Raw genomic sequence first — 24542 nt, 5'->3', positions numbered from 1 at the left:
TCATGCAGCACATTTTGACAGCTGATTTTTCATCGCACACATGACTGTACTTGAACCGGTGGCGATGGTCTAAAACATCGCGTACTCGCCGTTAAATAAGATTTATGATTCATTCTTCTTATAACCCAGGGTTATGTTCAATAAACTTACACTATAAAAATTGAAACAAAAGAAAAACATTTCATTTATCATTGCCAGCGCATCAAGGCGCAGAAATATGGAAAAGGATATTATGTCAGCAATCGTCAGTGTTGCTGCTCGTTGTGCGACCTGCTTATTTGGTTGATTTCCTGTCACGAGCATGCAGTGAAAAAAACAATAAACAAATTTTTATCAAAACCTCTCTTTACCGGTCGGAATCATGCGTGTGCTTACCGATGCAACTTGCATTAGAGTGCTTTGTGGCGAGAAATTACTCATAGGTACACACAAACAAATAATCATACTGTTTAAAATGGCTTAACTTATTCTATCTCTGTGTTGGACGAACTGTACAGGCATAGGGAACCAGTTGCTGCTCGTGTACCGCTCATCAAATGGATCGACGCTACGAAGGATCGCTCCATTGCCAAGGCTAGTGGATAAAATTCATGGAATAGAGGCATGTGTTATGAAGGAAGAACAATGGCTCGTGATAGTTCACGCTGGTCGTGCAACGTACAGTATCATATTAGATTGCCAATCCCACACGTTCTCTGAATGTGCTCTGCTCGTTATTCCGGAAGAAATAGACCTCCATCCGGTACCTTTCATTCGACGACGGTTAAACGACTGGATTAGCCGGATCTCACTGCTCTCTTCTACCGAGCTGTGCATTGTTACCGCGCATGGAGTGGCAGCGTTATTGAAACGTGGCGATAGCTATCGTTGTTTGCAATGGGATGTTGTCGATAAAAGTCCGTGCGAGGACGGGTCTACGCTCTACTGTTCCACGATTACCGGCCAACGGTGGGAGAACGTTATAATACTTTCTGGCACTGCCTTAGGTCTTTTGCTGATCTGGTCCGTTGATGGTCCAAACCGGGGCAAAGTGTTAACGAGTGTCTCTGCCCATAACGGGGTCATTTTCTCGATATCGTGCAATTTTGATATAGGCTTGCTCACAACTACCTCGGATGATCGATCGGTTAAATTTTGGAACGTTAAACTGTCAGGTAATAAGGATAGCTGCTCGCGGGCGATAGAACTGCGGGAGGAAAGATATTGTTTCGCTCACACAGCTAGGGTGTTTCAATGTCGTATCATAAATGGAGGTAAGTTGTTTCACTGTTGATTTGGTTGCTCACTGTTTTTTTTTTTCATGAATGAAATCATAATTTTAGAGCACCGAACTCTGGTTGCATCGATCGGGGAGGATTCACATCTTTGCCTTTGGACTGTCGATGGGGATCTGGTGCTGAAGAAACGCTTAGATGAAGGACCCACATTATGGAGTATGGATTATGATCCCACAAGTGCCACGATTTTTGTAACAGCGAGCAATGGAAACTTACATAAGTACTGCATACGCCATGCCATCGACGACGGTGACGATCTTTGTAAACACAAAAATGCCTTGACAGACATCAGCCCCAACTTGCAACGAAACGAGCATTTGGCAAAAGTAAAGTTCTTAAACAATGGATACATGGTAGCTATAACGAACCACAATCAGGTGATGATTTTGGATAGTAGTGGCACGATTGTACAACAGCTTGAAAGACTGGATGATTTTAAATGTAGCATTATAGAAATTGGAGCAACATATCTATATCTAGCTGGTGGCTGTTGTGTGAAAATCTACAAAATCGGCAACGACCAACCCACTCATCTCGTAGGAAGTGAAAACGTAACCTTCCAGAAATCTTTGGAAAATGAAGCCGGCTTTGATGTAAAAGAGAGTTCCATAAGGTCATTAAATTACTGTACACGGTCGAAAACGGTGGCCGTTTGCGATTCTCACGGACGATGCGTTGTGTTCGATGAGACTCTGGCGGACATTGTATCCTGCCATATAATTCCTAACTCATCTGAACGATGGCTGACTGCGTTTGTAGTACTCAATGAATCATTGTTGCTCATGGCCGATCGTTCGGGACACTTGTACCTTTTTGATAAGCTGCACGTAGAACCTGCATTCAAATTAACGAACGTGCACGGAAAGCTAGGCATCACTGAAATGATCGTTGAGGAAAATTGCCTGCCATTAACGGATGTGTACAACTTAAGAACCACCGGACATGATGGCCGGATATGTGAGTTAGCTGTGAATTGTAATACACGCACACTGGAACTCCTTACGTTCAGCAAATCGGTCATTGGATGGATCGATCGCAAACTGGTAGTACGCGGCTCAAAAACGTTCTACCTAGGCTTCAACGATTCACACTTCCTCGTGGTGGATGATGCCAATGAGACGTTTGTTCAGTTTGACTGTGGCGGAGGACACCGGTGTTGGGATTTCTTTTACGAACCATCAGCGACCATCTTCACGTTCGTGTTCATTCAACATAAAAAACTGAAAAAAGTACATTTTACACCACGCAACAACGTTGGCAGTGAGCTGACACTCTCACGCTTCAACTGGCACACACGGGCATGTAACGTGTTGCAGGTAGCGAAGCATGGAAATTCTTATTTATTGCTTTCCGGAGGGGAGGACAATATTCTAAGAATCAACGTTTTGGACAATGGGCAAATACTGGAAGCGCCTCGTAAACACCTGTTTAGCCATATATCAAGCGTAAAAACGATTCTAGTCAAACGGCTTGAAAACGGTGCACTGCTCATGATTTCAGCCGGCGGAAGGGCACAGATATGCTTGACCAGCATCGATTTGGACAGTTTTCGCATAAAACAGGAGTATGAATATATGCTATTGGCCACCGATTCGGAGCGCAGCCGATGGAAAACGAATCGACGGTCCACTTTCGATCCAGAAACAAAGTTTATGTGCGCGGCCTTTCTTACCAATGATCGCATCGTGTTTGGCTGTTCCGATGGGTTTGTGCGAATATATCAGCTTTCTACAACCGATGGTCAGTTTTCAGTGTCCCTGACTGGTGAAACATTTTACGGACGATGCATTTTAAAGATGATTAGCATTGATATTAATGAAAAGTCAATTTTCATAACAATGGCAACGGACGGATATTTATGCTTCTGGGATGCATCCTGCCCAACGGAGCCCATCTTCCGACATCGACATCATACCAGTGGCGTGAATGCAGTCGATGTAAAGCAAATTGGTGCGGGAAAACTCGTGTTTGTTACCGGTGGCGATGATCAGTCAGTTACGGTTTCGTTACTAGAAATGAAGAAATCGAATGAAAAGCTACAGGTACGAGTGCTGAAGCATTTAAGTGAACAGTATATGCATACCGCACAAGTTACGGGATTAAAGTTGCTAGATAACGATAAAATGATTAGCGTGGGTGTTGATCAACGGCTGTTTGTGAGCAATTTTTCTAGCTATGATAAGCTTGTAGTCGAAAGCACAATCAACACATGCATTGCGGACGTGAAAGGAGTATCGTTCATAGAGGAAGATAATGAAGCAATTGTGTATGGTTGCGGTATTGAAATAATCCAGCTACAAGGCACATTGATGAACAGTAAAATGACGTAGAGCAATAAAGTTTTTAGATCTTGTTTCTTTAAATTAAAAAAGTAGGTTCATTATGACAAAGAATCCAACAATTATACCAAACTTATTTTACGTTTGATCAACAGTTTTCAAACACCATAGACCAGTGCTCTCCCACCTTTATAGGATCGCGGATCACTTGGCTTTGAAAATACATTTGCCGCGGCCCACATTCATTGAAGGGATACATTTTTTAACCAGGTTAATGTTTTTTTTATTAAAGATATGTTTAAATCTTATTCTAGACATGCATGTTGATAATTTAATCTTAATTGTGGGGGAAAACGCACGATATGTGTAGTAATAAGATTTTCTTTTTCAAAAATAAATTATTTCGCGGACCACGTCTGTTAACGCCACGAACCACAGGCTGGAGATCACTGCCATAGACCAAGCAATTATAACAAAACTTTGATTACAACATAAGTTATAATTCGATTAAAAATAAGCTACTTTAAACTAAAATAAAATGAAGTTTATCTAAAAGTAAGTTATGCAAGATAAACTAACTACATTTTAGCGTACCTTTTCTTCTCTTGTTAAACCCCTTCTCTTGTTAAATAAACAATTAAACAATCAAGGATGTTCATGTAAAATTCGTATCAAAAAAAGAATTGATCATCAGCGAAATAATTTTAAAGATCTTAGTTAAATGCTTAATATTAAATATCAAAATTATTTCATGGGAATACCCGATTTTTTTTTTTTTTTGAGAAATACAGTACATTTATTTAAATTCGCAAAATGTAGCTACGACTCATGTACGACTTTATCCAAACCCCCTTTTCCCTATTTTTAAATCATTCAAAATTAAGCCCAGTTCAGACAATTCGAAGAAAAAAGGAAACGTTACTGATTGGGAAATAACGCGTTACCCTGTTCCTGCATACAGCTGGGCGAGCTAGTGCACTCCGCGGTGATTGAGCGCTGCTACGCTCTGGTGAGTTCTGGCGAGTGGTGGATTATAGTTGGCGTAAGAAGCAGGAAATATTCGGGTGGGTGTGTTTTCTCTGTTGTGCCAAATGGAGCTTGCTTCGGGGGTTTCACGAATTCCAGAACTCGAGCTGCACGTAGCCATTATGCACAGAGCAAGCATCCTTGTAGCACTGTGCCACACGCATTCATTTTCTTGCCATAATTGAGTCAAAACTTATTGTGTTATAAAGAACAGGTGTTCAGAAAAGGTGAAATTGTGTTTCTAATTTAGCCACGGTGATTAGTGTTGATTATCTGCTGCAATTAACAGCTAATGTTTCGCGGGTGTAAGGACACTTTTTCATTGTACCTAGTGCTCTGCTACCTGTCCATATGCCAGGACAGGAATAGCAGGGGATCTAGTAATCGATATTGTGTACTTGCTTCAAGCACATCACGTCCAAAAAAGGAAGGGCGTATTAGGCGTTGCTATGCTACATTGACTGTCGAATTTTAGTGAAAAAAAGAAGAATGCATATTCCAAAACCACACGCCACGTTGAATTCGTCCGCAGAGGTGAAAGGGCAGCAATGACGGTTCTGATTAGGGAGTTTTTCCCTTTTTCGGCATCATGGCCATAGTCATTTACTGCGCACGACGAAACCGACGGCTACTGCTGTTGCTGCTTGTTCGAGTGTTTTGAAGCCGTTCGGATTTGTATGGCTTCGTATTGGGTTACTGCGAGTTTTCATCGCACGAAGAGCCTTGCGAAAGGTCGTGAATCTTCCCGCGTTCTAGCCCCAGCGCACGGTGTGTGCAATAGTGTGTGATGTGTGAATTGAGTGTCATTGTTGGGAAAGAGTTTGTTTAAAGTAAATGCTTTACTAATTCTGCTACCGATGTCCGGGTTTTATAGTCAGTGGGCATGAGCTCTCAGCAGGATCGCAAATGAAACCGTGTAACATCTGTGCAAAATATACGTGATGTTTGCATTGTAATTACGAAATAATAGTACTTCTGTTGTTGCAGTAGTGTGTTCTTAAAGAGGTGTATTGTTGGCAAATCAGTGTTTTTTGTGATGAAAGAAATTTTGAGATGACTATTCAAATATCCTTCGTCAAGGTTTAATGCACCTGTCAGCGTGTTGCGTACATGTGAAATGGGAAACCAATGAATGGAACTTATGTAAGTGATTGAATCCAGTATCTTTCGTAACTTTATGTTTATAATACATTTATCTAACCGTAAAATCCTCGCAAACAAATACCAAAATAAGATACTTTTTTTGTTTCTTAAAAAAAGATAGATGAAATCCAAAAGTGCTATTAAGGGTCCACCGACGATGATTTATGTTGTACATCTATCGATTGCTCTGGGAGCTTTATTGCAACGCTTTTGGGTGGACTAGAATCAATGCGTGAATTGAATGGTTAAGCCAAAGTTCAAATCGGTTAACACGAAATGTGTGTGTGATAAGGCCGCTTTTATTCTTCAAAAAGAAATCCCATGTTAGCTTCTGCTACTTTCATGCATACATTTGCAACATAAGCACAAATACCGTTTTCATCATAAAATTTCTATTTGTTTACGGTATTGTTTAAACGCGGACTGCGTAGTTATGTTGTTGGATAAAGAAGAATGACACAATCACTTACCTACAACCTCAACTCTGAATGTTGCTGATGAAAAATAAACTATTCTTTATCGCATTATTTATTCAAACTATTCTCCCGTACGACTTCCATTAGTTCTAAAAATACTATCAATGAGCCATACATACTCTTACAAACGTTTTTTTTTTTTTGCTGGAAGATTTAAATTTTTAACTACAGAAAATCAATAACGTACCATTTCGGTTCAATGTCTGTACGTGTGTACAACAAAAGTTAGCATCGCAATGCTCAAACTACTTGTTACTACAGTAACCGAAACGTAGGCATTTTCGATGCTGACGTGCTGCATCATTTCAATTTTGCGGAGTAAAATAAGAGTGCTAACAGTGCTAAATATAATGACAACATAAAAGGATGCTAAACATGCACACACACACACACAAATGTTTTATTATGCAAAAAAGTAATACCATAATCCAGAAACGCTTTCTGCTTGCTCATCATCATATGCTACCATTCAACAGCTACCTCTCGCAAAGCTTTTCCTGTTTGTCTTGATGTGCTGTAACAGTTTGTTTCGTGTAAACTTACTTTAATCGTCGGCCAAGTCCTGGCTGGGCGTACGTTCGTTGGCATGTGAAGGATTCTCGAAAAACAAACAGAAGAAACCCGCCAAACAACATATTTTGGATCTGCACCGAGACAATCCGTTACGATGAGAAGCCCTAAGCCCGCGCTAATGCAAGGAGGCGTACGCGGGCATCAAAGTGATGTAGCAATATCGATTTTAAATAATCGTATATAGAAAGACAAAACCGCCGACGTCGTAACAGGTTTTACTGTCCATAACGAGATCGCGCTCATCATTCCTTGGTTCGGAATCCTCCCCGTCTACACCGACACACGAGTAACCTACCGATGAACCATAGTCGTGTAATAGTAGGCATTGCAAAGTCAGATCCAAGAGACGTGAGGTGGCGCATGTTGCTGAGACGTCATACTTCCGTTCTGTCGTGCTATTTCTAATCCCTCGCCTGTACTGGCGATAAGCACGAGCGCAGGACAACAGTGTGGACGGTGAACCTGTCGCCAAACGTCTCATCCCCATCCACTGCGCGTACTACCCGTATTCGTTGCGTGTGTCGTTAACGTATTTGATTTCGTGTTCCTGTTACATTCCTTGGTGCTTTCGTCACGAATTGCGGGACTTGCGGCTCGTGGGCTAAGTTTAGCGGCACGTTTTTTTGTCCAGTGGTGATGTTTTTTGGGCTTATTCGCGGGTACCATAAGGGTACACTGTGATCGATTTATTTTTTCGACCACAAACGCCAACGTTCCACCGCAGCCTAAAAGGATAATATTCCACAGAACATTAGTGTTGTGGCTAGTAAAACATGAATGCTTAAATGGTTTAAGGGAAGGTATTTAATTAGCATTTCGTCGGCTTGTACCAGGAGAATGGTTAGAATCATCCAGAAAATAAAAACAGTTTATAAATAGCATTTGCAGCGGATTGTTCTGAGCTTTTTTTTTATCGTGGATGGAAACATAGAAATATCATGTACTAAATACGATGCACCAGGTTCGTATTTTGTACATGATGTTTCTATGTTTTCATTACGATAAAAAAATCCCTCTGCCAGCACCTTAAATTAACAACAACACAAAAACACCTTATTCATGTTACACCTATTAAGCATCCCTTTTCTAAATTATAATTGATCAAATTCTAACATCATTTTACTAAAAACTGAAACATTCAAAGCAGTAAAGACAATTTATATTATTTTATTTTGTTATGCAAATGGAATGTTCAATTTTCAATGTGAGATCTGAATAATCCTATCGGGGGAAATAGCCTCATTACTTAAATGTATTTTGCTCTTCTTTAAAAGTAACGAAGACCGCATGTTTTATTTCTTAACTTAGCTTAGCTTTCGGAGTTGTATAAGAATGTATTTATACTAATACACCAACTTTATTTGTTAGCCTCTTCTATTCTCAAATAAAAGTATCTATGAAGTAACTCTCTCAAATGAAGGTCATGTAAACTATTAATATAGCGTGACAGTTACAATCACTGGTGAAGATTAATGGTCTTCAGCAAGTATTGTTTTGTATAATAAATGATCTTCTCGTTTGCCATTGGAATGACATTGGATCCTGAAGATTTTGGGCGTTTGCGAGTGCCAACCATAGAGTTTTCCACTAGCAGCACATTTAAAATGCATGTTTCCTTTTTGATAAAAGCTACCAACAAATTAAAAAATTTACCCAAATTCCCTACACATCCGACATCTGCTTGGTTCCCATGTTTCCGAAACACGAATGTAAAATGTGTCTTCATTAGGTAAACCGTGCTGCATTTATGCGTTGTTGGCTTTTCGTTTACAATGACTATCATGGAAATGTATCGAGTTTTTAAGGACGCTGCAAGAGCGTATCGATTATTATTGTGTATGATGTGTATTATATTACACGCCTTTTCTTCCCTTTTTGTTGAGTAAATTCAAAAGCATCGCATCTTTTGCCTTCACGTTATTATTAAAGGATAATGAACGATATAATTGCATTAAAAGTATGGTAATACTTTAAATATTTGTACGTTGCTTACCTTTTGTGTATGTAATGTAAAATATGCTCTCGCTGCTTACCTTTCCGAATACTCACCTAAAAAATCATTGCTTATCATCAAGTGGCTGATGTTTGAAAAAAAACTGCTGATTAAAACAATATTATTGATTTGTTGATAACAGTTTCTAAACACCTTTAAATATTTACTGAATGCCAATAAACTTTCTATTCGAAGATGTTTCAAAAATTGATAATAGTAAAAGCAATCCAAAAAACTACGGTTTTGAACATGTTTGCCACATGGACAAAATTTAACTTGTACTATCAGTTCGATTATGGTAGCTGTACAGTTCACAAATCGAAAAATTGTTCGAAATAGTTCAGAAGAAATGGGAATTTTCGTTGTTTTGCGAATCTACAATGTGCAAAAAATCCATACACATTGACCTAATTTTGTTCTTGCAAAAGAAACTCGATGCATCGAATTCGGTATTGAACATTTTATTTGTCACGTTGGCGTATGAAATAATGGTGTATCGTTATAGGCAGCTTAAATTATACTAGTATAGATTTATGACCACTACGCGGAATCATCGCGCAAATCGATCCGTATGTCTATGTCGAATTCCGGCTCGTAGGGTTGCAACGTTGGATTGCCACTGCCGTTACTGGCCGTAGCCGCTGGACGGTTGGCCGTAGTAGGTCTGCTAGAGCTGGAGTACTTCAGCTGGTTGGCGGGTGACACTGAACTAAGCAAAGGATCGTTCGTGACCCCCGGCGCCACGTACGGAGGCCGTCTGCTCGGTGGGGCTGGCGTTGTCGTTGTCGTCGTCGTCGTAGTAGTAGTGGAAGTTCTTTGCAGGAATGGTGCAATATACGGTGCCTTGGTCGTGGTCAATGTCGGAGCAATGTAGGGCCTCGGCGGTGGAAAATTGCTTATGGGTCGCACCAGCTCGTACGCGGTTGGGGCTGGATGTGCGTTAAAATACTGGTAGCTTCCAGGATGTTGGTTATACTGCACACCTGACGACTGGAAGTGTGCTGTACTACCGCTAATGATACCACTGCTGCTGCTGATGGAAGTTGGCACACTGATGTTCTTTACGCTGGGTGGGTGATGCAATTGAATCCTCTGGATGACTCGCTCAGCCAAACTGCCCGTGTACGAAACGGGTCCTGTGGACTGAGTCAACGTGTATGGCGACTCTCTTTGCGCGGTGGCAGGTTTGGAAGATGAGTATTCCGCAGGTACGAAGTTAACCGTTTTTTCGTGTGACTCGTACACCGGCAGCAGACTCTCCTGGGTCATGTACGTTTGCTGAGGTTGTGTCTGGAATTCATTCGTCGCAATTTGCTCTACCGGCGATGCAAAGCTCTTGAGCGTGTATGGCTGCTTCAAAGCTTGGGGGCGTTTGTAAAATTTACGCTTGTCATATCCGGATGACACACCATCATTATAGCTGCGGAAAGTGGGAAAAGCATATATGGGGGAAAATTAAAATCATGGAGAATTTATAGCAACATTTTGACTTTGCGGTTTGCATACTTACTGATAGTTATACTCACGACCTTCACCTAATTTGATATAGTCCAGTCTGTGTTCCGCTACATTGTACGTTGCCACCAACGGCTGATACCAATGCATAATTGCAACCTGTGAAAAAGATACGAAGTATAATCTTAGATATGCTTTGGTCTCTAACGAGTTGATTTTCATTTATTTTTAATTTGGCTTCCTATCATCCATTTCAAATTTTTTTCTTTGTTTTATTGCTACTGACAATCGCTAACCTTTAGTTTATAATTTTGATTCGATTAAACTTAATATGAACGGTCCTTATTATTAGAAGAACCTAAAAAAGCAAAATTGTTCCATCTTAATGTTTGCAAATATATGAACAGAATGTGTACGGAATCTAAAAAGTATGATTTTTAACATAAGTTTTTCATCATTTCATTTTTTCCGCAAATTATAAACTATTTAGCAATGAATTAACCACCATATATTTCCGATGGGTTGTTTGTACGGTTTGTTTAAATCACTGATATCAAACTCATTTTCGATGGCGGGTCGGTTTATGTATTGCAGACCACAAACTATTCCAGAGAAAGAGAGGGAGGAGAGGGAGGGGGGGTGGGTGACGCTTCATGCATTTGAGCGGCCATAGAACAGGTTATTTTCAGGGGATTTAAATGCTTATGCTACAAATGTATGACTTTAATGAAATACATTTGTTTGTTCTGCTATAACGATTATTTTTTCCCTATGTTTGACCACTTCTTCGGCAGCAGCAGAACATATGTTCGATCGGCATAGAGGTTGCACCTTTGGAGCCGGAACAAAATGTATATTTTTTTAAATCTCTAACCATTGTACTTGCCCCTTTAAGAAATGTTTGTGGAAGTTGGAGATTCTACGCTGGGTAATCAATGGACCCCAGGGCTCACAAAGGCAGTGAAATAAGCTGCAAAAGGCATGTTCTGAGCATAGCAGGCCTAGGTTCTATCCCATCACCGGGGCTCCTGGAAGATGGTTACATCGTTAGATCTACTTACGAATGAAACAGATTTAGCTCAAACTCCCAGAGTTTCTATGAGCAAAACAAACAACACAGTTGCCTACTGAGTAAAAAAAAAAACAAACAACAAGATATATCTACATATGGTTATGTCTGTATTAATTCATCTTACTTTTTTAATTTTAATAATCGCACCGGTCTGATTTGACATGTTCTGGTTCATACAAATAATTACCTAAATTGTTTACGGGCCAAATTAAAAGGCTTTGCGGGGCTTCATGTGCATGTAAATTTGTTGATTGATCGAAGCATCAATAACATAAAACCATCAAAATATTAAAAAAAAAAATTCATCACACATTTTACAAATTGAGCTCAATCCTTCAGTTACGCATGATTAGTAAATTCTTCATAATATATTATTTACGAAATATTTATAACATATTGATTAGATTTAAAATACATCATACCGGTAAGATGTTGAAAAATAGAACAGTAGATATACAGAAAAAATGGAGCAAAAAATAGATTTATAACCAACACCTGATTCTGACCTAGCGCAACGATCACTCGGTTTCCAGCATCAACTTCGTCTGTGTCGCTGTTGTACCAATGATATACAACAGCACAAATCTTTCAAGGCCGTCGCCAGTAGGTGGAACGCACATTTCGTGGGTTTAGCCCGAATTCATCAATAATGTAAAAATGCACGCATTTAATCCCACCTTAAACGCCCCTGCGGCAGGTGTTGAAAGTAACAACTAGCCACAAACGACAAAACAAACAGTGCGTAGCAGAAAGGAGACTCCGAGAAACGAGGAAGTTGGTCAGTGTTGGGCAGCAAACGGTTTACAGACAATGGCGACGGCACGCAACCACGTGCGCGTGGAGGAAGGAGTACGCTTTGCGGAGCTTGGAAGCACGTGGTGGTACCATTGAGGATTGATCCCGTATCAAAGCCACAAGCGTAGTATAGCTGAGATCGTATTGAGATCGCGTTGAGAAATCCATTGCCAATCGGCAACCGAATTGGATAAACGTTCGATTAAATCTAAACCGAAGCGAATGTACTAACGCGTGACGTATTCTATTAGTTACGATCATTCAGGCTGCACACGATGGCTTCGCTTCTACTGTCAAGGTAGATGAGAGAACACATTATGCGTAACGTTTTCTGTAGTCATGTGACGTTTTCATTTTACCAGATGACTACACCCAATTTCGAGAATATCATAAGCTTTTTTATTGATCGCTTTAAGCGAAAACTCAATTTGCTTCGGAAGAAATTATGCGCTGTACATGTTTGCGATCGCACGAATACGCACGGTAAGCACGGTGTGGGCATGGTGGTTGTACCGGTGTGCATTGAACATGAAATTAAAAAAAAAACTGCTCAGTCAGCTAGAGTGGTGGAAAGCTCGATTACGCCCGGCACCAAGTGTTATGAAGTGTTTGGACTGTTTGCGCTCATGCTTCTATTACGTACACTCGTATGCGCTATGCTTTTGGTACTGCCGTGCCTCGGCACTGTAAACTTGCGATGCAAAGGCAGCTGTTGTGTATTGTGGTAAATTTTGTCACTGTAAACACATGCTTGCTCTTCATCTCTTGTCTGTATGCTAGGAAGAATTTCCATCGTATTTGGCATTGAACATGAATAATAAAGTCCTTGCTTATAGAGTTCTTCATTTATGCTGGTGTTGTTTCTACCAAACTTTCTAAATTTTGTCACTAGTGAAGTAAATGAATGGATTATGGACGTAATTTGCCCAATCCCACAGTACACAGTTTACATTATTGTATTTTTCTGTTATTTTATTATATTTTGTTTTATTTTATTTTATACCCCAACGGTTTCTCAACGATTGTGCTTCAAGTGGTTTTATTACTTTCAATTATTGGCTTATTGCCTCTGTCATTTAAAATGTATTATTTCACAAACAGGGAGCAAGTTTATTACAATCGTAAGTTGAAAAATACTCGACATGGACCTGCTCACAAGCAATGCGCTCGGCAAAGAAAACAAAAACATAACACGATCGTTATTTCATTGGACGGGTGATTTCAATGTAAGCATAACATTGAGTATGAACGACTCATGTGGTCATTACTCCAAGCAACCTCCCGATCCACAACTAACCATCCAACTAACCAACGTCCCCACTAACGAACCATTGAAGGTCTGGAACGTTAATGGAAATTAAATTTAATATTCAACGTAATGCATGAAATCTTAGGCGAAAGATACATAAATTAAGTTTATAGAAGAGAGAATGTAAAATGTAAAACCGTCCTGTACTTGCAACAAATTTATATATTCCAATTAATTCGGGCAAACCAAGGTGTTTATCATTCTCATCTTGATAACATAGAAGAAATCAACGCATCATTGATGATCCATGACAATCACTGGTATGGTTCTCAAGTAATTGTAGCTAGCCTTCGCATTTTTTTTTGTTTGGTAAAGTTTTATTAACAGAACACGATGAATCCTAGAACGAGTGCAATAGAGCATGGAGGCAGTAGTGCAAGGTCTTTGGAACAACTCATCACTACCGGGTTACAGCGATAGTTCAGTGCGCACAGTACATTATAACAGTCAAAGTTCATTTTCGAAGGATTGTTAACATGATGATAATAATCAATAAATGGCAGTTATTAGAGAACTTAATTTGAAGCTTACTGTACTTTTTTGCAAAACCCAATTCTCATAACATTACAGGATTTTGCAGCCAAGTAAAAGTGATTCACCTTGAGTTTGAAATTGCACGCTAGTCTTTCTCTCAACAACTGTCGCTTTTCGCTCCATTGAACGCCTTCTCCGTGACATGGTTTACACACGGTTCCAAAAGACTTTCCCTTTTTTTGGCATCTTTTAAACGAACAAACGGCACGGCAACCGTATCCTACGCTCAGAAACTGTATCACGAAATTGTATTGCTCATTCACTAGCATCTACCACCAGGAACAGTTTCGAAGGAGACACACATTAAAGCCTTTCTTTATGTCTTTCCGTTCGGCCTTGAGGCGATGTGGTCCTTGATAGCTGTATGCAGTCGTCAACAGTTATAGATATATCCTTCATTTGAAAAACAGGCTTGACTACATATTTTCGCTAAACGAAGCCGGCCCGTCCGATCCAATGTTTAGCTTTAGCATTCCTCTGTTTGGCAAAAAGAAGGAGTACAGTAAGCGACAAGTGGAGCAGGCAGTCGGTCAGTCATATGCACAACACTTGATCGCCATGAATTCAATTTAGACCACGCATTTGTTTTAAATGCCCCAATCAACTCCTTCAGCTGTGCAGACGGCCTGGGTATGCCTATTTGGAGGCTAATCTCGAATTAGCGAGCTAGCGGGTTTAACATGTTTTATGTGAATACCATAAAACGATTTTATATGTTTGCTATTGAGATGTTAGTATCGTAAAATGGTGACAAAAACAAGCGTCTCGTTTTATACACCTTACACGTACTCACTTACGTGGCGTTTGATTTGCCTTGACTAATAGACTGTAAAACATTGTCTTTGTGCGGTAAAGTAGATCACTGGCAGATCTGCTGATTGTTTCCTGTTTCGTCTACTGACAGATAACATTAATTTTTATCCATTCTTTGCTTCCCATTCAGTGGATTAATTGAATTGTAAATACATTTCGACAACAAATTCCTATTGTTTGATTGATCATGAACTAAACGTTCGGTCTGAGTATTTTTGTGTTTGTGTGTATGCTTGTCATTCACATTTCCTAATTTAAAAAAAACACAAATTCGGCTTGATGGCAAATATACCAATCCGATCAATCCGGATGTTTAATGGTAGATGGTCGTAATTAAGCCTGCCTACAAATCTATCTAATTTTGTAAACGTGTATTGAATGCACAAAGTGGTTCTAACGAAATTTGTTCGTTGTCGTTCGATTTTGTTGTACATTACTTAAAAGAATATCAACTGGCCAAAAGTGCCTAAAACGAGTTTTAACGAAATTGAATGTTTAGTCTCTATTATTGTGCACTTAGACCGCTTACTTCACTTAAACTGCAAGTGTTCGTCTATATGATTGAGTAGTTTGAAAACCAAAGCAAATTTCATTAAACGCGCGTGTTCGTGGGATAGTCCAAATTATCTTCACTGAAGGTATGCAGAACAATTAGGCGATAGTTTGCATAAGCGTCACAAAGCATTTGTGCAAGATCAATCATGCGAAACGATTGTGGAAGTTAATTTGCCATATATTCACGCTCAGTTCCAGCTGTTGGATGGAGTAACCCATGAATTTTCGCCGTTATGCGGGTCTTATGTGAAAAATGGTTTTGGATATGGTTGACGCAAATATGTTTTCTCATACATCTTTGCAACAAGGGAGATATGCTGGAACGGTACACTTTTGAAACATTAATTAGCACTCAAATATCGATGTTTTTCACACGAAAAATAGCATTCATTAGAATTAATTTCGACTGTACCATAAACATTCGTTATTCTTTTCCACTTTACGTTAGTTACTCAAACTAAAAACTAAATTTAACGACCATGGTGTGCTAACAAAGTGCAATTAAACATGCATCATTGATTATTAACTAGCCAAAGGATTTACAAATAGTTTATTGCTACAAATGATCATTAGCTTTTTTTTCTTGCCAATTTCAAATCGATTGTCGATGCTTTAGTTGTTGTACTTGTGTAGTTTGAAACGGTTCGTTTGTAATGAATATTAATAAATAATAAAATAGTTTCCGTTCTTCAGCACAGCCGATAAAGTCATAGTGCAGAAGCATGTACTCCCCTGGCATGGCATGGGCTACAGTACTAATCGGTTCCCCTTGCTTTGGGCGTCATTGAGGTTGGTCACATTAATACTTAGAGTGTTGACATCTATAAGCGGTTTGACACAACACAACGTAAATATAAGCACTTGTGCCCTCCAGCATCTCTAGCACTGACCTTGCATAAGGTGGTTTGTTTGTTGCATATCTGTTTGACCTCAGGAGCAATCGGCTGCATGCCAATTGGGCTTCTCAACAGTATATATGAAATACTTATCCAATTCGTTCAAGGTAGTGTTTGAAACAGATCTATGTTCATAATTCAGCACCATTAGCTGGATTTTATGTTATGCTCACCGGATATAGCCTCTCACACTGAGTTTCTTTTTGAAATATACTAAATGCAGAATTTTCACCATTTTGTATTTCAAAATGGGATTGCAAAGAGGAATTTCGGGAGAAAAAAATCCGTATCTCAAACAATCCCCGATCTAGGGCAAATTATGCTCGCACGCTTGGCTGCCGCAATTACACCAAATAATTTCTCGCCATTGACATACTCATCCCATGCGGGAGGAAATGGGTGAGAAACGGTAGCAAGTAAAAATAAAAAAAAAAACTTTTCGTGATTAATCATTCACACGCGATCGGTTATGTTATGTTACATCAGCCGTATCGAACAATCGAAGCCGCACTTCAGTATCCGTTAGTGATTGCAATCGATCCGACAAGCTGTGAATCCATGAAGATCGTGGCGCCTGTTGCGTGGACACACTTGTTTCCAGCACCCGCTATGAATTAGATGCTTTCGGTTCAATACTTACCGCCACTAGCACCCACCCTATGAGGGGGATGTTTGTGGGAGTTCCGATAGCCTTCATGTTGCCAGGAAGATTGTTGATCACTGTGGTTGCCGCGATACAGTGCTGGGAATGCTGAATTCGTTTCACTGCTCGCACAGCTATTCCGTCAGCACGCTACAGATGCCGTAATGTCAGTACACTGGCGCTTTCTTACTCAGTGTTTTAACATGAAACCACCGTTTTTACTTTATGAACGAATTTTGTAGCAAGTTTCGTAAGAATCGTTTCTACCACAAAACCCCTGCCATAAGAATGAGTTGCACGCTATCAACATTGAACACACTACTAGACACTTGACATCACCGAAATTAATATATCCACTCTTAGTGTACATGTATCGACGACTGAGGTCGTCTTAATCCACTTCGAGAAACGGTGGCCGATATGGATCAACCAAATCGACTGGGCACCACCTGCACAAGACGCCTTTTGCCTAGCACCTGCGCTTGCGTGCGGTGTTCGTTCGTAACTGAGCAAGCCGCGACGGTTGATGAGCGCAACATGCTACTCCAACGTGCCTAGCTGCCCAACTCCACGGTGAGGTGATTTCAAATGATTGCGATTTTTCGGTTCATTTCTCTCACTCTCACTCTCCTTCTCTCTTTCTACGCCACACAGTGGCCTTGCCTTTTCCCATGCGCCTTGTTTGCTGCGGATAGCGAAAGATAGGCTTGTTTGCACGTGGGTATTTTTGTTTTTTGTTGATCGTGGTCAGGGGTTAACATTTGACTCGATTAAAAGTAGCCCAGTCAGTTCGTTGACGTTCTCGGCATTCACCTGAGACAAAATTATGTCATCTTATACAGCGTTGTTATAGAGCCGCGTTATAGCGGTACACACATTTTTCGAAAGGGACCTGGAATCTGTACCTCGTAAAATTGCTATTTAATTGTCTTTATGTTGTTGTTTTTTCTGTGGCACGGAACATAAACGTTCAAAGTTTGCATACAACAATGAGACGAGTTCTGTCAGGACAATTCCCTTCACTTTTGCCAAAATATTCCCTTTTTTCGATTCATGCATCAGGCCGTGTTCTTGTGCTTGAATGGGCATTAGCGGTACCTTGATGAGAACGAGGGGCGGGGAGGCTCATTGACGAAGCAATGATTTATGGTTGATAATCCACCAAGAACACAGAAACCAAAAATGTGTTAGAAAAGAAACTGATCACTACGGTCCAGCGTTCCGGGCTACATAGGGCCGAAACATTCAGCCGTGACTGATTAGACCATGGTGAACAGACGCAGACCATACTGAGAAGGACGCACGAATTAATGGACCTCATAAAGCACGAAATTTCATCTGAGTAGTGTCCCCATTGCAGTGATGGCCGTGGCACACCCCGCGCATGAGCGACGTTTTCCAGTTGTGTAATTTTTTTTCTCTGCGTAATTGAGTATTGGGGAAAGCATTAAGAGGCTGTTTTACAGGTGTCCCGATATTGTTTCAAATCGTTTGTGATAGATGGGCCTATCGTTCACCAGCCGTCCGAGTTTATGGATTTATGGGTTTATCATACTGGTTTCGTACGATTATAGATTACTCCCAATGGGAGATGGAAGGCATAACCCTACCGACAAAGTTTGTATCAGTTGGTGCAGCCTGACGCTACGCACAAACTTCATTTCAAACTTAACAGCTGAAAAACTAACATTTATCTGGACTATAATTGTGATTGTATGAATAACAGGGGAAATATAAGCACATTTTATTCCATGCTATGATCTTCTGTTACGTTGCAATCGTACCCGTAAATCAATGATAACATTTTGAGTCACATCTACTAATGAGTCCGCAAATCCAAATGGTTTGGTTTGTAGTATTGTGTGACTCTGTGAATTTTGGGAAAATTATGTAATGGGGAATCTGAGGGAATTTTGTTGCCACTGCTGACTTCATTCAAAAGAAAATAGTGTGAAAGTCGAAATGCACGAATTGGCTCAATGGCCATTTAAGATGGATCGTTAGGAATGCAAACAGATGTAGCTGCAGTGAAATGTTATCACACTTCACAAGACTATTATACAAAAGCAATTAATATCTAAATAGAAGTAAATAAATACAATGTAAATTGCAAGCTAAATTATCTCTGATAAACGTATTGTCATAACACCAGACGTGACACAAGATTGTGTAGATTGGGTGAGTAACTCATCATACCTTTACGCTTTTGTTCAGCTCTCAAACATCAACCCGTTTGAATATTTGTAGCTTTATCAAATTATCACAAAATACCTAGAACATCTCAATCCTGTACAGGTGGGTCAAAGAGGTGGGTCATTATCATCATCATCAGATTGGTAATGGATTTTTACTAATTTGGCACAGATCCTCATAAGTTTGATACAGGTCGGTCTAAAAATAGAAATATCCACGATATCGAAATTGGTCTACATTTCGGAGGGTGTACACTGTTTTCTTATTTATTTAAAATTAACAGCTATCTTATATTTGTGACAGCCGTGAACACCTCGTGAACGTTAAATAACTCTTTTAACGTTAAAAGCTGACCAACAACTGTATAAAAAAGCTGCAAAAACATCATATAAAAAATACTTTAATTGTCATCGTGTTGGCTATAATACTCAAAAAGGTTTAAAAAATACACATAAATGGTCACCTCATGTAAGGAGTATACAAAAAAAATGGATTATTTTGTCATCAGGACTTTAACAAAATACTGTGGTTTGGGCAGTCCAGAAAATCCACTCAAAATTTAGATACAAATTACAAAAATAAAAATTTAAAACTGTAATTGATTCAGTATAAATCATTTGCAAAACATATTTAAAATGCCTGTGAATTGCCATATGTTTTAGTTGGAAATGTAGATGTTATTGTAGACCAAGGCTGATATATCGCAATTTTGACGCCTATACATTTATCCATAATGTGCTGTTTGCTGAAAATTTTAATTGTAAACATGACACCCGCTTTTACGATTCTTCTGTTTTTATATTCTAGTGCGCCTAAAATGGTAAACGGGAGCTTCGAGACGTCACGTAAGGTCAAGTCGAGCAACCAGGGACAGCGGACATGGTAGAGAACGCCATGACACGGGACAGCGAAATACCGGCAATCTTCAACCCGAAACGCGTTCGCGCTCCCTCTGTCGTAGTGACAGGTCAGTTTCAGATGCTCTTTTTCGCAGCCCCAGCCCTATTTACGGATCTAACCCTTTCAAATTGTGTCTGATATGCCCTTGTTATGATTCCCCAGGAGACTCCCCAAATGGACCCTTTGGAGGTTTCACGAACAACGTGCCACAGATTACACATTCGGACTCGGTGACCTCGAGCCAGCACGATGGCCAGGACAGTCTGATCGGCATCACGGTAACCGGTGGAATGCATGGCGGTTGTGATACGCCAACATCACAGCCACATGCACTACTCGGTAGCGGCGGTGGCCTTGGCGTTGGCAGCGGCGGTGGCTCCGGCTCAGCTAACCCGGCAGTCTCCTCGAGTCTCCCCTCCACGTCGCGAGTAAAGGCATGCCGAGCGTCATGCTGCTCGGAGCTGGCGCAGAAGATGTACTTCGGCGTGTGCGTAACCGTACTGGTAACGGCCTCGTGGGTTGGTGCAACGCACTGCATCAAGTTCCTGTACCTGCGCCGAAATACCTACGCTTCCACGCTACCTCCACATCTGACCGCGTTCATCACCGACGGAACGACCGATGCGATTCCGGGTGGTGCGGCACCGGACCAGAACTCCACCTCGGCCATGATAGTTCACGGCTTCGGACCCACGTCCTCGTTCTTGCCCTCGACAACCAAACCGATCATTACCTCCGATCGTGTAGCGCCCCCGCTAACCACACACGTCTTTAACGCACCGTTCTTTGCCTCTTGGTTCTGTACCAACTTCGCGATACTCTTCTTCCCGATCTACATCCTCGGGCGGGTCGCAATCAAGAAATGTGACGGAACGGGCGAAGTGCTGGGCGAAATTTTGCGGGGCTTCCGGGACCGAGGCTTCACCATCGGACGCTTCCTGAACCGCTGCCTCACGTTCTGCGTCCTGTGGCTGCTGACCACATATCTGTACGCGCTTTCGCTCAAGGACCTTCTGGCCACGGACGTTATGGCTCTGTTCGCGACGAACGTAGCCTGCGTGTACCTATTGGCGTGGGTAATACTCCAGGAGCAGTTTGTTGGTGTGCGGGTCAGTAAACCATGCCAGTTCAGTAAGTAGATCAATCAGCTTTAGTTTCTTATCTACGGTTCCGCTTCCCAGATCGTCGCTGTGATACTGTGTGATACGGGTATTGCGCTGCTGGCCTACATGGACGGAATTACGGGTAGCCCTACGTTGGGCGGAGTGGTTCTAGCGGCCCTGGCTGCCGCTGGTTATGCTGTCTTCAAAGTAATGTTTCGTAAAGGTGATGGGCGATCCGCCCGTCGGGCAGATCGCATTCACGTTCTCGATCATCGGCTTCCTGAATGCGGCCATCTTGTGGCCGGTCTGCATAGCACTCTATTTTACTGGTGCCGAAATTATGCCCTGGGAAACCCTTCCTTGGGTAGTGCTGCTGATGGCCAGCGTTTTACTGCTAGGTAAGCATAGCTAGTAGGAAAAATCAGACTTTATCTTTGAATGAAGAATTGCTGATCAAATAGACCACTGTATGTCTAGTAGTGCATGGGTAGAACCATATAGTTACATACCATATACCATTCGTCTTTTACTTCTCCCTTCGAACCCCTGACAGTTTTCCACATCCTTACGCAGTTCAGCAGTGCCGTTACGTACAACATGTTTGTCACCCTGGGACTCATAACGGCTGTACCCGTTTCAGCTGGTAAGTACCACTCGGCATGCCGTAAAGGACACCCGAACGTTAGAAGCTGTCGAGTGTCTTATCTGTTGATATTATTCATTCACAGCACTCGACATCGTGCTGTACGGGGCTCACTTTGCTGGTATGAAGCTGGCCGGTATCATATTGATAGCAGTCGGTTTCTTTCTCGTAATGTTTCCGGACAATTGGCCCGATTACATCACCCGTTTGCTGCGGTAAGTTGCTTTCTCTCGCACACCCCGCTTCTCTCGGACACTTCTTTTCTCTTTCTTGTGTTGTCGTACTTCTTGTGTTTATTGCTGGTTTTGTATTTTTACTTGAACTGTTTCTTGCGTTACTTGTCCACTATCTGTACCTCCCGCCCTGTGCGCCGGATGTATTTAAGTCTGTGTTCCCAGCTCGTCTCTACTGTCTCATTATTCCTATTTATCTACCATTGTCTATGCTCTCTTCCAAATGCTCATCCTACTTCCTTCCTCCTATGTCTAATTACTTCTCTTCGTCTGTCGCTCTACCCTCACACGCGCTAATTGGGCGAACGTCCTGGACCTCTTTACTCTATGCTCTACTATTCTTCTGTTGTTTCTAGAGCTAAAGCTACAAGTGGGGCATAAGCGTCATTCATCAGTTAACGAAATTTGTTTCGAGTTTGTAGCCCATCGTTGTACATTTGATGACCCCTAAAACTATCGATACTTTAAATTATTTCAATAGAAATTCAGACACACGCATCATCACAGTGTCACGATAGCAGACATTACGAGGTTGTTCCATTGGCATCAGCGAATAGTATCCGATCATGTGCTCATTTTGGACCAATTTCCTCTCTAAACTATATTTGTCCCATACTAACTGCTATCCAGTTGTTCTTGTATCGTTTGTTGATTGCTCATCAATTGATACGTACTCTTTGCGTTTCCTCTCTTTATCTATGGATGTGGAAAGCGTCCTTCGATCTAAACCTGGCTGTCCCCTTTATATCTCTTACCATTTATCTATATTTGCATCCCTTGCCTCTTATCGTTCCGTCAATTTTGCGCTCGTTGTATGTTGCATCCCCTTGGTAGAAAGCCAAGTCTGGAATATATTGATATTTTTTCCTCTCCTATCTCTCTTGCGTTAGATTGAACAAAACGAATCTCTTTAATTGCATGTAACACAAAACGCAAGGATTATACAATTAAATTTAACCTGATTTGTTCATTCTACCTTGCATTCGTATGCTGTCCCCTTTGTAACACATATCTTTTATTTTTGTAGGATTATATACATTTGTTCTTTTTTTTTAAATGTAGATAATTGTCCTCCGTTCGTGTGCATAATATCTCATGCTTCAGGCGCTACTTTCCATGCATCGAATAAACTTTTATTTTTACCATTCGTAATGTGTCCTGCCATCAATATCCTCTGACCCTTTTCACAACACCTTCTATTGATTGTGTGTACGTGTTTGTGCGTGTGCGTGTGTGTGTGCGTGTGTACGCGCGAGTAAGTGATATAGAAAAAGTGAGCATCCAGTAACCCTTTTTGTAACATTTAATAACGAAAAGTGCTGTATGGATGGATGCGTATGTATGTATGTATGTATGTATATGTGTGTGTGTGTGTGTGTGTGTGTGTGTGTGTGTGTGTGTGTGTATGTATGTATTCATATTTATGGGTGTGTGCGTGTATGTATAAACCATGCAACAAACCATGATTACAACTAAAATTGTTTGTATTCAAAAATTACAGAAAAACTGGTCGCGCATTACTAAGAAACCAATGTTGTTGTGATACTGCTGAAAATGATTACGAAAATTCGGTAGGAAATCAATCAAATATCATAAATCTTAATCCGCCAATATTACACCACTACCAAAAATTTACAACCAACAGTATAAATCCAATTCCGTTTTCTATACCGAAACGTTTCTGTTCTAGTTTCTTGAGTTTAAATTTTCAATTTCTTCAATCTTACCATGTCACTTTGCATTTGTACATTACTACAAAAGGGAACATACCATGTATAGAGCTCTCACTGGCCTCCGTTGTTCGTTACTCTCACAAGCTTCCATGTAATGTTCATTCTACCCACTGGACGATGAGACATAACGCCAACGAAGCCTAATTGTTCACTCCATATACAGTTGTGCGTTTTCATTTACTGTAATCTTCAGTTCTAGTTGCCTTCTAATATTCATCCTGAGTAAAAACTGTAGTAGAAGTTGGACCATTATGATCCTTGAAAACGCAATGCGGCACATTCTATACTGTTTGAACATATATTACAGCTCTTCTTTCAAGCTTCTTTTTCTTTTTGTAAATCATTTCTAGTATCTCTCTGCCAAATATTATTCTCATTATTGCTAACTACAATACGCTAGGTGTCGAACTTTCAGAAATTTATTACTGTACTGCAGTTGTAAAATAAATAATTATTTTCATTACTAGACTTGTTTCTGTCTAGAATAGGATAACATAAATACAACCTTTTACCACACATGTTAGTAGCTGTATTGTTTTACAATGTTTTATCTTTCCTATTCCCTGTATCATCTTTTTATATAATTTGAAATTACTTCTTTTTTATATACTGAAGTTTTGTCTTTTTTAAACCATATTTAAGTTTTACAATTAAGCAGTTCAGTTTATTTGCTGTTACTTATCTAACCAGCGGAGATTTTTTTTAATCTTTTATTTGTAGTTATGTTTTTGTTCTATCTATCAATTCAGTGCAGGTTGTGTTAGTTGCTTATATTTTCTCACCTTAGTTTTTATCTGTTAATCCTATGAATCGTACGTTACATGAACCCATAATTAGTTTCTTAATGACGGTTTCAATGAATGGCATTTTCCTGTAGTGTATTTATTGTAGATTAAAA

At 40.4% G+C, this 24542-nt stretch overlaps 3 protein-coding genes across 3 annotated transcripts in view; 2 read left to right on the top strand and 1 right to left on the bottom strand.

Moving 5' to 3' along the window:
- The first annotated feature begins 298 nt into the window (after nt 1–298).
- On the top strand, nt 299–4137 carry LOC120896532 (WD repeat-containing protein 6). The gene is made up of 3 exons (XM_040300717.1): nt 299–422; nt 498–1253; nt 1323–4137. Exons 1-3 carry the CDS (start codon nt 362–364, stop codon nt 3605–3607), a joined length of 3102 nt encoding a protein of 1033 aa, XP_040156651.1. The 5' UTR covers nt 299–361; the 3' UTR covers nt 3608–4137.
- A 265-nt stretch (nt 4138–4402) lies between these two features.
- LOC120908785 (solute carrier family 35 member F4) overlaps nt 4403–24542 on the top strand; it is a 28460-nt gene continuing 8320 nt past the window's right edge. The window contains 8 exon segments of the mRNA XM_040320141.1: nt 4403–5725; nt 19840–19999; nt 20095–21041; nt 21114–21254; nt 21256–21433; nt 21589–21678; nt 21764–21893; nt 23413–23482. Coding sequence (XP_040176075.1) covers nt 19912–19999; nt 20095–21041; nt 21114–21254; nt 21256–21433; nt 21589–21678; nt 21764–21893; nt 23413–23482 — 1644 coding nt within the window. The 5' untranslated portion in view covers nt 4403–5725; nt 19840–19911.
- Nucleotides 9213–17347, bottom strand: LOC120908787 (mucin-2-like). Its single transcript, XM_040320142.1, has 3 exons — nt 16837–17347; nt 10278–10381; nt 9213–10187 (listed from the first exon to the last, which is right to left on the bottom strand). Exons 1-3 carry the CDS (start codon nt 16891–16893, stop codon nt 9308–9310), a joined length of 1041 nt encoding a protein of 346 aa, XP_040176076.1. The 5' UTR covers nt 16894–17347; the 3' UTR covers nt 9213–9307.

Source organism: Anopheles arabiensis, chromosome 2, assembly GCF_016920715.1.
Source record: "Anopheles arabiensis isolate DONGOLA chromosome 2, AaraD3, whole genome shotgun sequence".
NCBI lineage: Eukaryota > Metazoa > Arthropoda > Insecta > Diptera > Culicidae > Anopheles > Anopheles arabiensis.
Note: the sequence above shows the minus strand (reverse complement) of the source record. Positions and strands in the feature narration are given on the sequence as shown.